This window comes from Anser brachyrhynchus, assembly GCF_964034855.1.
Source record: "Anser brachyrhynchus genome assembly, chromosome: 7".
In the NCBI taxonomy this organism is placed as follows: Eukaryota; Metazoa; Chordata; class Aves; order Anseriformes; family Anatidae; genus Anser; species Anser brachyrhynchus.
This window is the reverse complement of record NC_137701.1, coordinates 20,776,935-20,792,820: the sequence shown is the minus strand read 5'-3', so window position 1 is coordinate 20,792,820 and position 15,886 is coordinate 20,776,935. Positions and strand designations below refer to the sequence as shown.

The 15,886-nt window shown below is 44.3% G+C and overlaps 1 protein-coding gene across 2 annotated transcripts in view; it reads right to left on the bottom strand.

Moving 5' to 3' along the window:
* Nucleotides 1-15,477, bottom strand: part of TLK1 (tousled like kinase 1) — a 65,780-nt gene extending 50,303 nt beyond the window's left edge. Inside the window, exon 1 of one of the 2 annotated variants that reach the window (XM_080600964.1) lies at nt 15,349-15,477. Coding sequence is in view for 1 of the 2 variants with exons in the window: in XM_080600962.1 (XP_080457088.1) it covers nt 15,004-15,151 (148 nt within the window). In the remaining variant the exon portion in view is untranslated. Of the gene's footprint in view, nt 1-15,003 lie in introns of both variants that reach the window. The other variant, XM_080600962.1, reaches the window with a different exon arrangement.
* Nucleotides 15,478-15,886: the final 409 nt, after the last annotated feature.

Sequence of the window (15,886 nt, the reverse complement as noted above, 5' to 3'; positions counted from 1 at the left end):
TATGTCAAGAGAAAGAAAAAACAATACTGCCTGGGCCAAACACATGCAGGTGACATGCTGTCTGCCCGTCTCTACCAGCTCCCTTCTCATCTCTGTGAAGTGGAATCTGCAGCAATTACTGCTACTCCCAGACAGCGCTATAAAGGGTATCCAGACAGAAAGACAGAAGCAGTATTTGCCCTCTTCAGCTTCATTCGCAGCAAAAAACAGATGCTCCCTGTCCCCTTTGGGGAACAGGCAGCAGGCAGGGAGAAGCAAGCTGCAAGTTTATGGGTCACTTGTTGGTAACACTGACTAACAGGTCACAGGATAACACGAGTTTTGTGATACACCAAAAAAGCGCATCACACTTTCAACAAAAGCTTGCTTCTTTCCATCCCCCTCTATTTCTATGCTGAAAAGCACTAAAAGCCCGGAGCAGTCATGAAGAAGAAACATCTACCTAGAGAAATTCTAGAAAGTACAGCACATTTCATTTGCTGCATTCAGTTATAAGGAAACAAACCAGGAGCCCTAAATGCTCGAGCCCACGAAATGGCTGTTCTGCAAGAATTTAAAATGGCACAGGCCTTTTGTACATATCAAAAATAAACAGCAGCTTCTGCTATCTAAGGAAGGAGTGGAAAGGAAGTTAAAAGCAGAGGTCACCTACCAAGCAGGAAGGGAGAGCAGTGCCCCTCCCTGCAGCGTTTTTCTGCTTCTCTCGCTCACTCCACAGAAAAAGTGAGCCATGAAGGAACAAACAAACCATCCACCTTTTCCCCAAATAAATTTGTCTGGAAGTTATCTATAGCGTGAAAAGGTGGCCATAAAAAACAATTTCATAGAATCTCGTACTTCCCAGTTTCAACACAAGTCAGCTGCTATTTGAAAGCTGTATCTGTGGCAATAGGAGTGTGTTTCAGTTGTTAATTCCCCAAACTTCCTAATCGCCTTACTTCCACAGCTCCTACTGCCACTTCTGCCCTTGTGATCTCCAAGACCTCTACGGTGCAGACACCCCACCTCCCCTCGCTGCTCCCACCTGCACCGCTCCAGGCAAGCCTCACGCTGCTAGTGAGAAATCAAACAACAAGTCCTTCCAACTACATTCATCTATTTCTTTCATAACAATGTGATCGACTAATTTCAACGCCCCATATACTTATGTAACAGGCTACAGTTTCACAGCAAACATGCAGAAAAGAAATTATCAAGCCTCTAAGATTAAAGAGGGACAGTCGACTCACCTCTGACTGTAACCACAAGCCTCATAAACCATTTTGGCTTTTCAAGAATGCTATTTTAAGAAAAATGGTCTTAACCTCACATCAACAGTGTTAATTTTTCCTTCTGAAATACCCGTACAGCACACAGCACATAAAACACTAGAAACTGAAACAAACAAAATTTACATCAAGAGTTTCCACAAGCTTGGTGAGAAAACAGCACGACACCAGGCAGCTCATGCAACGGTGGCTCCGTTCCCCTGTGCTGAGTAAGGCCACACCAACTGCGTGACTGATCGCTGTTTGTCTCTTGTAGGCACCCTGTCTAGAGGCTAGGTGGTGCTCAAAGAATCAGTCAACTAGATATCGTTCCTCTTTTTTTGTTGTTCTTTTCTTTTCCTTTCCTTTCTTTTCCTTTTAATTTACTCAATCAGCAGTCTCTAACTGACAAGAGAACCCAAGCTTTGCTGAATACACCAGGAAATTCACTTCCTCAATGCCCCTTGTAAGGAGGAGTGTCTCAGAACACAGCTCCAAATAAATAAATTACATACATACACCAATACATTACTGACTACACCTACGTTTTCCTAGGACCTTGCAGCATTGCTTCCATCCTACAGAGATGAAAAAAAAAAAATAAGACTAGTATGAAATCACACATGAATCAGTGAAAAATCAAGTTCAGAGCTAAAAGAAAAAATGTTTTAATTTCTAATTCAGCACCCACCCAGTTCACAGACAAAGAAACATCATATGTAATCATCTGTCAGAAATCTGGTTTTAGTCTTGCTCAGCATCATCATTAAAGAAATCTGCATTACAGCTGTTTCTCCTATCCAGTACTTTGCCTAATTTTAAACCAGCTTTCTTTTCTGCTATACTATCACTTTCATTCATTCAAGTTTTAGAACAAAGAAAGAAGGGATTCTCATTCTTTTCAGCACGGCCCTTTCCTGAGGACTGCCCATCTTGCACGTTGAATAAAGAACGGACCTCATGGAACAAAGCCTGTGATCACTTGGATTAAGTTTTGTAACATCAGTGCAGTTAAAGCCCTGAGAGCAACCAGGAATTAGAAAGAGCAGCTCTTAGTCTTCGATGTGGCAAATAAAACATACATATTCAAGACACTAGTAAAAACATGTGCAATTAACAACATCCACCATGTAGAAAGACCTGAAAACACAGCTGCACAGTACTTGTAGCACTACAGAACTAACCACACTTATTTTAAAGGATAATGTCATTACACTGGCTTCTGAGGACCACAGCAAACATAACTTAAGAACAAGTGTGACCCAAGCTCTCCTCCCCAGCCAACAAGAGAGAAAGCAGGAGTTCTCCTTCACACAGCTCAGGCAAGGGAGCACCATGAAGTTCCTCGGATGGCTGAAGTAAGCTTCCCAGAGCCTCCTGCTTACAGGTGATTTGACAGAGACAGACTAGTTTGTGCTACCAGGAGCAAATGGCTAGCAAATTGGGATGCATTTCACCCAGCATATGTTTAACCCTTCTGGTTCTACAACCCCAATGTTGGAGGTAACTAAACCCCAAGCTGATTGCATCAAGGATGCTTTAAAAACCAGAATGAATCCAGCATTAAGTCTGCAACGGACTGGGAGAGGAGGCAGGGCCATGTCAGGCGCAACCCTGCCAGCCCCAGCAGGCCAGTACCTGCATCCACAGGCACCGGGCACCCCTCACGCACCCGCTCCCTCCCCTGGCGATGCAGCCTCAGAGAGGAAAAGCCTGAGGACTGAAATTTAATGAGTGAAATTCACTAACCCATCAGGAGCGAGACAGTTTCGCTGGCAGTGTTCTTGGGAGGAGGGTGGGCAAGCCAGAGGCAGTCCTCGCTGTGCCACCCGGCACCCGCGTAGCGTACGCACCAGGGGCACCACTGTGCCAAAATGCACAGGCAAATTTCTGAGTGTGGGGAGCACGTGCTGACACAAGTGACTGAGTACACTGTGCAGGTCTGGGTATAACTTAAAATAAAAATAACACAACAGTTTAGTCTCTGATGACACTAATTTAAATCCTTAACAGCTATTCACACTACATATTCTGCTAGTCACTTGAATCACTAATTCAGTCTTAGCTTACTACTTTTACATAAGATAGTTTTCTGATTACAAGCTAACATTATTAGTTGTGCTAATGATTATTTATCAAATGGGAGAATTCCTACTAGAAACGTTTTACTTTTGTCAGGAACACTCTTCCACACACCTCCGCACAACTGGATGCAGAAACCAGTAGATTCAACAACTCAATGGATGTAACAAAAAGCAATCATAATGACCTGTCTTAACTTGAAGTCTAAAAAACCACAAGGAATTTCCATTATTAAAGACTGAAATGCTAAGAGGATCAGTTATTGCCAAAAAACCACAAACCTCCATTTGGACCTCTATCCGCTATGACCTTAGAAGTGTTTCATCTTCTGCTGGGCAGCACGCCGCAGGACGCTGGGGAGAAGCTCCTGGGAGGCCCTCCCCTTGCAGCCACTTGTCCCCGAGCGTCCCCTCGGGTTGTGCCCGAGCGCTGGGCGTGCTGGTGGTGCCGCTGCTGCAGCAGCCACCTCTTCCCTTTGCAAAACAAAGTCCTTCTGGCAAAACCAGCGCAGAGGCAGCTTCTGCTCCTCAGCCATCACGTTATGGGACAAACACGAAGGCCGAGCACGCGGTTGTCAGTTCGAAGAGGAAAATTAAAGTTCACAGAAGCTGAGAGGAAGCAGAGCAGGCTGATGGCACAGGAGGTCACGCTTGTGGCCAAGTGCTGGTAAGAAAGGGAAACCAGTGGTGGGAAGGCACAGCCTCAGGGACCCAGCTGGGGAAAGTGTGTCACTCCCCGCATAGAGAGTGGGACGCGGGTGCCCCAGCAGCATGCAGGCAGATCCTGCACCTTCTGGCAGAGTCCCTGGTATTGTTGCCTCACGCCCCACCTTCCTTCAGAACGACGGAACCGAAGGCGCAACAGTGATGATCACAACAACACAACAGCCGGCACAGTCCCCCTCTCCCTCTCTCTTTTTGGTATAAACAAATTAAGAACGGAGATTTAAGGAAAACACTGGGAAGGTGGTGTCAGATGCTGGCAGGGACCAGTGCCTGTTATTTGCACTTCTCTAGAACAGCAAAACAAGCAAAGGGCTCAGAGAACAGCACGCTGCGATTTAGTCAGGAGAACAAATCAGGTCAGCTTTCAATCACACGACACAAGGAAAAAAAAATCACTATTAAGGTCATTTACTGGAAACTGTTTTGTCATCACAGCTTCAATATTTCATTCCCAAATTAAGATATATGTTGCAAGGATAACAAATGGACAGAAAAATACAATAAATATAATACTAATGCAATATACAAACAGACAATATTTTTCTTTGAGCTTGACATGTTTTTATTCCTCTGTTTGAAAGTAAACAGCAATCTGTAAAAAAACTAAAACTCAAGTACGGCAGAACTAGTACTATTAATCTAGCAACCAAATCTTGTATTATCTGCAACACTCACCAGCAGGTTCAGCAAAATGATGTATTTGAAATCATGAAACAAGTTTTGAACAAGTACATAATAAGAGACAACATGATTTTAGAACATTTTTACTAAAAAGCGACTGAAGTTTCTGAGTAAGCTTGGTGTGTTTATGAGACTGCTATGGAGAATGGAGAGTCCTAACAGTAACAGGAATCCAAATGACCAAACAGCTCATGAAGACTTCACACACATATTTTGTGTACGCAAAAAAGCAAGTGTGTGCATGCATGATGCATAAAATTGACTGTTCCTTAATATTAACCACTTGGATGCTCTGGATGTGACAGCATGTATCAAGCAAGGGCCTGAAAAAAAGTATGAATGCAGAATACAAAATATCATCTGACAAGGTAGCAAAGATAATGGTATACTGGTGTTACCCATCTTAGGCATTATCAGCATCATAATCAGTTAATAATACCGTTTAATTAAAAAAAAGTAACGCAATCAGATTATACAAGTAGAGGTAAATCAAACACGATTTGATTTCAAACTCACAAAATAATATCCACGGAAAAAAAAAAGTGCTTTTTGCATTTAATTTAAAAATTCTAAACCCGCATCTTCAGGAATTACTTCTATTGGTACCCTATATTAATGCTAAAATACAAAAATCCAACTCCTCAAGGTGGCCTTCAAAATACTAAATACAAAGGTACTATTGTAACGATTACTCCACTTTATTCAAAGTTAAATTTTGTGGATAACTTGCAAGATAACTTTTTTAATATAGTTCAGTGCCATGAATAGACCTACTGAAACTAAAACTTAACACTAATAATCAAAAACTTTCTAAAATATCTACCAAAGACACACCAACCACTCCCCAGAATACACCCTGCTCAAGGAATAACTGACTTGCAAAAGAAACTAAAAAAAAAAAAAAGCAAAACCCTAGTGATCAGTACTAATCAACCCATTTCAATAAAATAATCCATAACCACCAACACCAAAACTAAACCCAAACAACGACTTTATGAAGATACGCACATTGCCTAGACCACCGCCATCATCACCATTATACTCTCACTACAGTACAGGCTCTCACCTCAGTGGTGAAGGGCACACACCAGGGGTAAAATGGCTGGAAAAAGAAAGTAGGACACTTTCCTGGATACACCTTAAAAAAGCAAAAGCACACAGAAGAAGAGATTCTTTCCTGAAAAAAATAATTAGACAAAATCTTGAGGAAAGCAAAGATCCATTTTAAAGCATTTTGATCTTACCTCTCCCATGAAATCTGAGTTTCTACTATCTACTGATCATCTACTTGTCCTAACCCACATCTCTTGTGAAAATACTGAGAAGACTATCCTTTTGCAGAGTTCGAATAAATACATATACTTAGCACAATCTCCTTGTTTTGAGCCTTCCAGAATGACCCACTTTGGTTTAAGCAGCATTGTTTTGATGCTCTCAACATGTTTTGCTGCGTGTTTTTTCTGTTTTTGTTCCTTTTATTGCACACATGAAGAAGGCTGAGCTGGTATTTCATCATGTTGAACTTCTCCCACTCCTTCCTGCATTTACCTTTCATGAAAGGCTAAAGCTCAGAGTTTGTTTGAATTTTCATTTGAAAAAATATATATATTTTTAAATAAACACAGAAGTGAGCAAAATTTAGGACAGAACAACTGAAATTCTTTTTCTGAAAACAAGACGGTAAAAAACAAGTATATGACTAGAAGATCAATGTGCACTGGTTATAAAGTTAATTTAAGGAATGTGCTAGCAATGACACCATGTTGTGTGACAAATGCATTACTCTATTTCCAACTGATTTAAGCACATTTTACACCACTTCATTTCCAATATATTTCCTCTTTAAAAACTGTATTTCACAACTTTTTCATGCACTACAGATACGCTTGGACTTTGTATGTTTTCTTATTCAATTAATTCTCAGTGACCAATGCACAGAAGGGATCGGATTATCAGAAGATCCAAGTCGAGATTTTATGGTCTTTGGGAATGATTTTAAACATGTCAATCACTACAGAACACAAGGTACTATAAATAAGCAATGAATCTCATTAATATATGTAGCATTTTGATACAATTATTCCAATGAAAAGTTATCCCGAAGAATGGACATCATACTGTAATACGCACAACGCTAAATGTGAAGGAAGAGGTTACTTGAAATGTATTTCTTCATTGGACAGCATATAATGTTGAACACTATCTTCGCAATACCGTATGTGAACTAAGACAAAACGTGATTATTTTCTACCAAGCTACAAATTCTAGTTCAAAGGACATCAAATGTAGGATTAGATGCCATCAAATAATTCTGCCATTCCTCTTCAGATAAGGCACAAAAGGAAGGCAAAAGAAAAGTATGAGGAACATTATGAAAGATAACAAAGAATTTTTACTTTGAAAGAATTTCAGAACTTCTGTAACATCTTTCTATACAACTTTTAATATAACTGTTAAAAACAGATCATTACCCATCAAGACTAGAAGTATTTGCTAATAAAGACCTCCAGCAACCAAAATAAAATTACACTTTCTAAACAACTGCTTTAGTTATAATTCTCTATAAATTAATTTTAAAAGACATGCTTCTACAAATGTTAAAGCATATTATTAATAACACGGGGATTTTGTTTTCAATTGCTTTATAATAAATACACAACTTATTAAAGGACGCTTCTTCTCCCATCACCTTCACTAGGAATAAACTAAGAAATAAAGACTGAAATTTCCCTGGGGACCCAAATAGCTACAAAAAGGGTATTTGGGCACAAAACCAACCAACCAACCAAAAAACAAACAAACAAAAAAAAACACCTGCAAACATTGGCTGAAACACAGCTGCAAAGTTTAGGACAAAACTGTGGAACCGATGGAAATGCAGTATTAACTACAAAGCACCATTTATCAAATGCAGGTATACAGTGCACAGGCCTATTCAGTCTAAGCTACAGGGGTGCAAGGAAGACATATTAGAAATCTTAATTGTGGCATCACCTGAGTCTGTCTCCCTACAAACAAGAGCTCCTAGCATTCAGTAGTGGAAGACGAAACAGGAAATGCCTCTGTTATTAAATCCAGGTGATCCCAAGAGCATCAGAAACTCACTGAGTGAAGTCCAGGACCATGATCTAAATTGTATTATTTCAGACATATACAAGTTAAAAACAAACAAACAAAAAGAAACTCTGAACATTTACCTATATGTTTGACATTACTTTCCAATTTGTTGCTCTTATACATATCATTCAAAACGTCTATGACTTACCAAAAAATAAATAAATCGTAAGCTACCAGAAGCCACAGCTGCAGGACACGGTGCTTGAAGCATCCACATACTATGAACTGAAGGTACAGGCACAAAACTAGGTAAGTATCTAAAAGGTTAGGCGTATGTTGTATCATACCATAGATCTCTCTAAAGGCATCAAGATTTCCTGCTGTTCCTCAAAAGACACATTTTGCTTCCTTTTCTCTTACAGGTATAGCTGTATTAGAAGTCCAAAGAAAGCGAATGCAGTACTTGCAAATCTCCAAGTAATTACAGTCAGGCTTCATTTCCTCTAAAAGGCACTCTGGAATTTCTTACCACCATCCCAATCTCTTAAACCCTGAAGTGCGGAGTGCTTTGTTCATAAGGACATTACAAAGCACAGTGGCCTTTAAGTTTCCACCCACTTAAAGCTGTGCAGATATGATGAGGCAAGAGCCATTTCTTAATGCTCCTGCTGCTACCTCTCAGCAAGTGCAGGCGGCCTGGGGGAATACCGACCATCTCCCTCGATGTTCAGTTTCATGTAAAAGCTCCCGTAAATGAAGTTCCCTATTCCAAAGCTACCAGATTCCCATCACAGTCTTGTAATCATCTAACCACCTAACTTTCACTCCAAATCTTTGGAGGATACTTGTCAGCCTTGGAGCCTCCCCAGCTAAAGCTAAGAAGGCCTTCGGAGTATAGGATGTATAACTTTTCTTATTTCTGTATTTTAAAAATACCCTCTGGTGTTAAACATTTCAGCTTAATTTTGAATGGTAATTTATGGCGAGGCTTCATGTTTATGACCTGTTAAATTCGCACAGGTGAAAAACACATTTGAAGAGCATGAACCTTACCACCATAATGGCGGCGGTACCACGCTGCCGGCAGGTGCCCACACGCAGCCTGGATGGGAGGGCCAAAGCCCTGAGCGACCTGGGCCTGCAGCCGCGCCTGCCATTTTCACCTGCTAGGCTCCTTCAGTTCAGCAGCTGGTTTGCTCAGAACCGAAAGAGCAACTGATGACTCGGGAAGCAGGAGAAGTCTTGGTTTTCTCTCCCAAACGAAGGAACGGCGACTGGGTTTGATCAGTTAACTCGAAATCTTGAAAGGCGCAGTGGCCAGAAACAACCGACTCATTTCACAAACTACAGACGATTCCACTTCTGTTTAATCTGCTTTAAACGCAAAACGCACTCAGATGTATTTGTTTCTTCTCATGTATCTAGCACAATTAGGATTCGTTTTATTTAGCTAATAAAGTTAGCTAAAAGCTATCTAAAGCATGGGGAATTATGTTTCTTAACACCAAGAATCTAAGCTGTGTAACCACTTAAGTAAACGCATATAGATGCGCCCCCCCGCCTAGCAAGAAGCGTGATCAAATTAGACCAATTAGAATCAACTTTTCTTTGGGAAAAATAATTAAGCACAAATGCAAATAAAATTAAAAACAATTATTTAATCAGTATTTCCTGCTCACTGATTTAAGCCATGATTAAAATTAGTAATATAATCACTGATTTCAGTCAATCCTTCCAGCGCAGACCCACCCCCAGCAGCCGCCCCCCGTCAGTCTCCAGCACGCCCAGCCCCAGCCGAGCCCTCCTGCCCTCGCTCCTGGGGCACAGTTTGGCTGCCCTCTTTTAAAGCTTGCAAGCACTCACGTTTTCACCACCTACCGCGTCCGCCCCGGGAAAGGCTGGTTGCCCCGATTTTCCTGCTGGCATCTTCTGAAGCTGTGCTCAGGAAGGAAAGAAAGGAGGAAGACCTCCAGCGAGAGGCTCCTTAGGAAGGAGGCAGAATCTGGGTTTCTACCCCAGACTGAGTACCTCAATACGGACTGAGTCAAGACCAAAGGACATGCAGGATCCAAAATACTGCATGATGCTCACTAGCCCTTCTCCAGCGCTGCAGAACTCAGTCCTTAAACACTGAACACAAATTGCAGTGCTCGTCCCTTGCTATCTTTAGCAAACATTAGAAGTTTTTCAGTTACAAGCCCACCCAAGAAAACAGACTGTATTTTGAAGGCCAGTTTCTGTTTAACGGCTACCCTTGAGTCACCATTGGGACCTCTGTGGAACTGCCCCACCAACACGCACATTCAAAACAGAAAAAAGTAATTAGTTTTCCTCCCCTACGCAACTTTAATTTCTACTTAGAGCAATCCAGCAACCCAAATTTCCCTCTTCGTCTTCCACAGCCAAAACACACCAAGCCAATGAAAAAGAAGCTCGTAAAGATTGTAAAGACAAAACTTTTTCCCTGGTATACTTTTAGGTTTTAGTGGAGCCACAGTTCAGGAAATATTCTACTTCATAAACTTATAGTATTTACTAAGTTCAACTCCGGCATTTACTTGTGTAAAAATTTCAGTGTGGGGACAATATTTTTAGTATTGGAGTAATCTGGATCAGGACCAAGTAGTACTTCAAAGCGCCACCTTAAGTCAAACACACACAAAGTAGAGACAACTATTTACGCCAGTCATGTCTCCATAATCTCCTTTCTTCAGGTAGCAAAACAGAGCACACTTTGACCATGATACAAATACATACAACAGTCTTTTCCAGGAGCACTTAGAACAGTATTTTGCAATCATTTAGAAGAAAATCCAAGGTAATGTCAACAATAACTGCATAACAAAATTATTACAAAGAAGCAAGCTTATTTCAGCTTGATAAAGAAAAATTTTACTTGCTGAAACAAAAATACAGAAAAAAATCAGAGAAATAATATGCTTGCTATTTGAATGGAGGTAATAACAAATAAACACCGCCTATCCTTAAAGATATTGATTCTCTCTCCATTTAAAATGGAATAGGTTAATGGGAAACTCCATTCTAGTTAAGTTAGAACAGAATTAAAACAAAACAATCACACAAACATTACTTTGCTCTATTCTCTGCAACACTTGCCTTTCAGAAAACCAGATTCAAACAAGCACCCATACTAAATAAGGTCTTCTTTTCCCACTTCTCACTTGGGCACGCTATAAAATCTCGTAAGAATTTGGCATCAGCTCACTGTAAGAAACACATCTGCAACAGAAACAGCAGTAATATCACAAGCTAGAATCTGTGCATACCAGTGGAACAACATTATGCCTTACACAACACCTGCTGTAGCCAGCCTAAATACGATTGATGTGTTTATGCCACGTAAATATATACCCATCACCTTCAACAGCAAATGCTCCCATTCTTCTTTATTCCCACATTTACTGGCCAAATCCATAAGATTCTCAAAGCTCTATATCTACAGTTAAATGGAAAGAAATGGCAATAAACAAACTTACTGAGAGCTTACTGGTTAAGAAAATAAAACAGTTGAGTTTTTACACTAAAATAAAAGCAAAACAACAAAAAACAACCCTGCAAGTTTTAATAAAATAAGGTAGGTTTCATGTACATGTACTAACACTATATGAAGCACTTGTGACACAAACCTGCACCTATGAACATTTGCTAAGCTGGAAACATGAAGAAGAAAAACCTGTACGTCTATGCTCAGATGGACAACTACCATCATATTTTAGGTAACAATGAATACAAATACTATACATTAATCAAATTAAGAAATAATTATCACCAAAGTTTGCTACACATACAACATTAGTCCTTCAAACAGTGCTTAATAAATGCTTAATAAATAATGAGTTTATTTACCCTGTTGTCATCATATGTTAACTTGGGCTCAAATTCTAAACGTGAACCTTCACGTTCCTGCCATGGCAATTCAGAGATGTATTGGGTGGTGTTCTGCTTTTAACAAAGCCTTCAGAGTCAGAAGCACACAAAACGACCTGCAAAGCACCATGCCTGACTACCAGTCACTGGGGCCCTGCCTTGGCCCCTGAAGAGGAACTACTCCAAGATATTCACACATCCCTCCCCAGACCTCTTCCCTCTGCCTTGTCATCCCCCATTTACAAAACAGCACTCTCCAACTCCCCAGTTTGGTCTCCTTATGGGCACTCTCCTTATAGGCAGCCACAAAGCAGTCAACAGTCAAGAAACTTATGTGGCACGAGATCTAGCTACATGATCACATATGTCATTTAAAATAACAAACAGTTATCGTAAATTCCCTATAGCCCATATTGTACAGCTCTTGAACAAGAGACCAAATATACCACATATAAGTTACTGGCATATAAAAGAATTGATAGAACTATGGGAATCTAGATACTGAATGGAAAGGGAAACACGAGATAGTTCTGGTATAGTAAAAGTGTATGGATAACATTGTACTTAAGTCCAGTTCAGTATTTTCATTTTGAAACCCTACAAAACTATCTAAAACCTAAGTCAAATCCACACAGCTATGCCATGATGCCCCTGTAAGTCAAGATATAAGAGAAGATAACATCTAATGAAGTATTGCTACAATACTGTAACACACTTCAGAAGAGATGAATTATTTTCTTTAATTTCACCCTATATTTACCAAGTAGTCCCTTTTCAATACTGACAAGGTACTGTATTTACAATTAAAAAAAAAAAAAAAGCTTTGGGTGATAGTTATGTATGTCAGAGGTTTGTTTGTTTGTTTCTGCTTTCTTGATATTAGTAGTTCAGAGAATGCTTTTGGGACTTCCTAAATTAGGGTGCTGGGGTTTTCTGTTCTCAATAAACCTTTAAAAGACGGTGAGAGCCATGCGGGCAGGCACCAAGCCCTCACAGCAGACAGCAGTAAGGCCAGGCAAACCATCGGCAAGGCCTGTGTTCCTGAGGTCAAGGAGTGGGGCCGGGTCCCGCAGATCCGACAGCAGGACCAGGACCAGGCCCCATGCCCAGCGCGAGTATGGCTCGGGGCTTGCCCAGGCCTACGGCCTCGCACACCGCTTCCGACATGCCGATGACCTCTGGCAGCACCGCAAGGGCTCACTGGTCCAGACCACGTGGGCACACAAACTCCTATGAACACACTATGTTTCAAACATTTTGAGCTCGTTAGTTTGGTCTGCCATGATTCTTGCATGCACACAAGCCAGTGTCTATGAACGCACTGACATGCCTCTATTTGATGGTCTACTGTTTTCATGCATGACACTTCCCTGTAAAATATATGTATATGAAGTAAGGCGTACTGCTAACATTCCGCCAGTTTTAACAGAAATTATAGATCCAAGCACTGCTGATAGCCTACACCAATTCTCAAGCATAACTACCTCTGCCACACAATCATCACAACACAGGAACGCTATGCAAATAAAGTACATTATAATACCAAGCACATACCAGGGCTGTCATTACTCTGTAACCCCTGAATCTGAACTACATGATGTAAACCATCGTGCCCAGGAAAATCCAACTGCATGAGTTGTGAGAAAAAAGTAAAAATCATCATCATCACCTTAAAAAATTAATTTCACAACACTGTTTTTCCATGCCTAAATAACACACTCAATAAACGCCAGTTTTCTTTAGAATAAATAACATATATAAATTATATATATATATATATATAAATATATACATATGTCATACTGCAATAATCATTTCAGGCTTGTATGCCAGACATCTGAAATACATTCAAAAATACCTCACATATGCACCTTATACGAATATTATATACGCACTTATTCATAACAAGCATTGCAACAGTGATGAAACCTACTCTCCATAAAGTTAAAATCAACTGCATATTCAGCTGGCGGTGGCTGCTTTTGAGAGCATCAGCTTTCGAGAGAACAGGAGCACAAAATGCCTGCCACTTTACTCAGCATCTTTAACATATACGGTAATCCCTCTCCAGGTACTTTCTAGAGCGTTTCATGTCAATCTACCTGGAGGAGCGTGTGCAAAAGTGACAGAGAGTGACACAAGTCTGACAACTACTGGCATGGAAAATGGAGAACCACGTCCTACATTACGCATTTTCAGGATAGCGGATCCCCGTTACCAAGTCCTTAAATTGCTTATCAACAACAACAACAAAAGCTACAGGAAGACTTGAAAAACAAAGACTCGCCATTCTCGCTATCATTTCTATTTAAAGTTAGCAAGTTTCCTGCTTAGGCAGCGACATTTTGCAGACGCTAGAAGAAAAGCTATATGGAATTCATTAAACCGGGGCAAATCGAGTAAAATTATACAACTGTTTAGTATGCAAGTATCTGTGTATAAAAGTTCTCCTCTGCCACCAGCCGACATTCAGCAAGTAGTTATTTTAGCTAAAAGCTCCGAGCCGTTCACCAGCTGTATAACTGCTACATCTTGTGGCAATCCATCTCAATGCACGGAGGAAAAAACAGACAATAAGCGAAACAGAATACATAGAAAGGGGACTTGTTTGCTCGTAACCTTCATACAGATATTCCCTGCAAACACCCACAACACCCCGCTCTGGCTGTCGGTGTAACACAAGAGGGGAGGAGCAGGGGAGGGAGGAGAAAAATATTATCATCTAAGACGTGATGGAGGAAAGGAGAAAGTTGCAGTCATTCCGTGGTGGCCGTAAGGTGCCCTGTCACCTCGGGCCGCAAAAGCAGCCGCTCCCGAGGGCGCCTTCGTGCTAGGGACAAACGCTGCGATTTCGGTCCCTCTCTCTGCCCCACCTCCATGCTGCCAAAAGTGCCCGACTCCTTCCATCCAGCAACAACGGCCGCATCCACCAGCACCTCCGGCGCGCCGCTGGAGCGGGAGGAGGAGGAGGAGGAGGGGAAGCCGCTGTCGGGGAGGACGCGGCGAGCGGCCGCCCGAGGAGAGCCGCCGCGGGAGCAGACGCGAGCGAGCGCCGGCCGCGGGAGGACGGCCGGGAGCGGAGCCGGCCGCAGGGGGAACGAGGAGGCGCCGCCGCGCCGAGGAGCAGCGGCGGCGGCGGGCGGGGGCGGCGCGGCCCCGCTCGCCCGAGGCTCCCCGCGGCGCCGCCGGGCCCAGGGCTGACCCCGCGCCGCCACCGCCGCCGCCGCCTCTCCCCGCCAGCCCGGGACCGGCCTCCGGCGGCGGCCGCCGGGCCCCTCCCCGAGGGCCGGGCCCCCCGCGCAGCCCCGCGGCGCGCCGGTTACCTTCCTTGGGCGGCCTGCCGGGCGGCGCGCCGTGGAGCTGGGAGGCCGCCGCCGCCGCGGAGCAGCCCTGCAGGCTCGGTGGGGACGTGGAGAGCCGGGACCAAGATGGCGGCCCCTCCAAACTTCCACTGCTACTTTGGACACTCATCAAGCTACTTTCCTGGAGCCCGGCAGCCGCCGGGGGCGGCGGGGGAGGCGGCGCGGCGGGGGGACACCCAGCGCCGCGCTCATGGCCGGGGGGCCGGCCCGACACCGGCGCGACGAGGCCGCCGGCGGGGCGAGGGCTCCGGAGGCAGGCGGGGCGCGGGAGGGACGGGGCGCGGGGCCGGCGCAACCTGCCCGCACCTCTGCACTGCGTCGCCGCCGCCGAGCAGCCGCCTGTGTGCGAGGCTAACCTTCCCCACCGCCGCCGCCGCCGCCGGGGAGGGGAGGGGAGGGCGCAGGCGGGGAGGGGTCATGCGCAAACACGAGCGCTGCCGAGCGAGCGCCGCGCTCCGCCGGCGCCCAGCCGAGCCGCGCCGAGCCCAGCCCAGCCCCAGCCGCCCAGCGAGCGGCGCCCCCCGCGCACGCACCTGCCCCGGCCCGGCCCCAGGCGGCCGCTCGGCCGCGGCCCCGCCGCCCCTGCCCCCGGCCGCCGCCCGTGCTGCGGCGCGCACCTCGGGCACTGCCCCGCCTGCGGCGCCGGGGCCGGGGCCGGCTCCCCCGAGGCCGCGCCGCTCATGGTGCCGGGGCGCGGAGGCGGGAGCCCGGCGCTCCTCGGCGCGGAGCGAGCACGCGGCGTTCGCGCCCGGGGAGCCGGCGGCAGCGGCGAGAAGCTCGGGCCGCGGGGAGGAGAAGGCGCCGCTCGCTCGGCGGCAGCAGCGGCCCCGGGCCGGCAGCACCC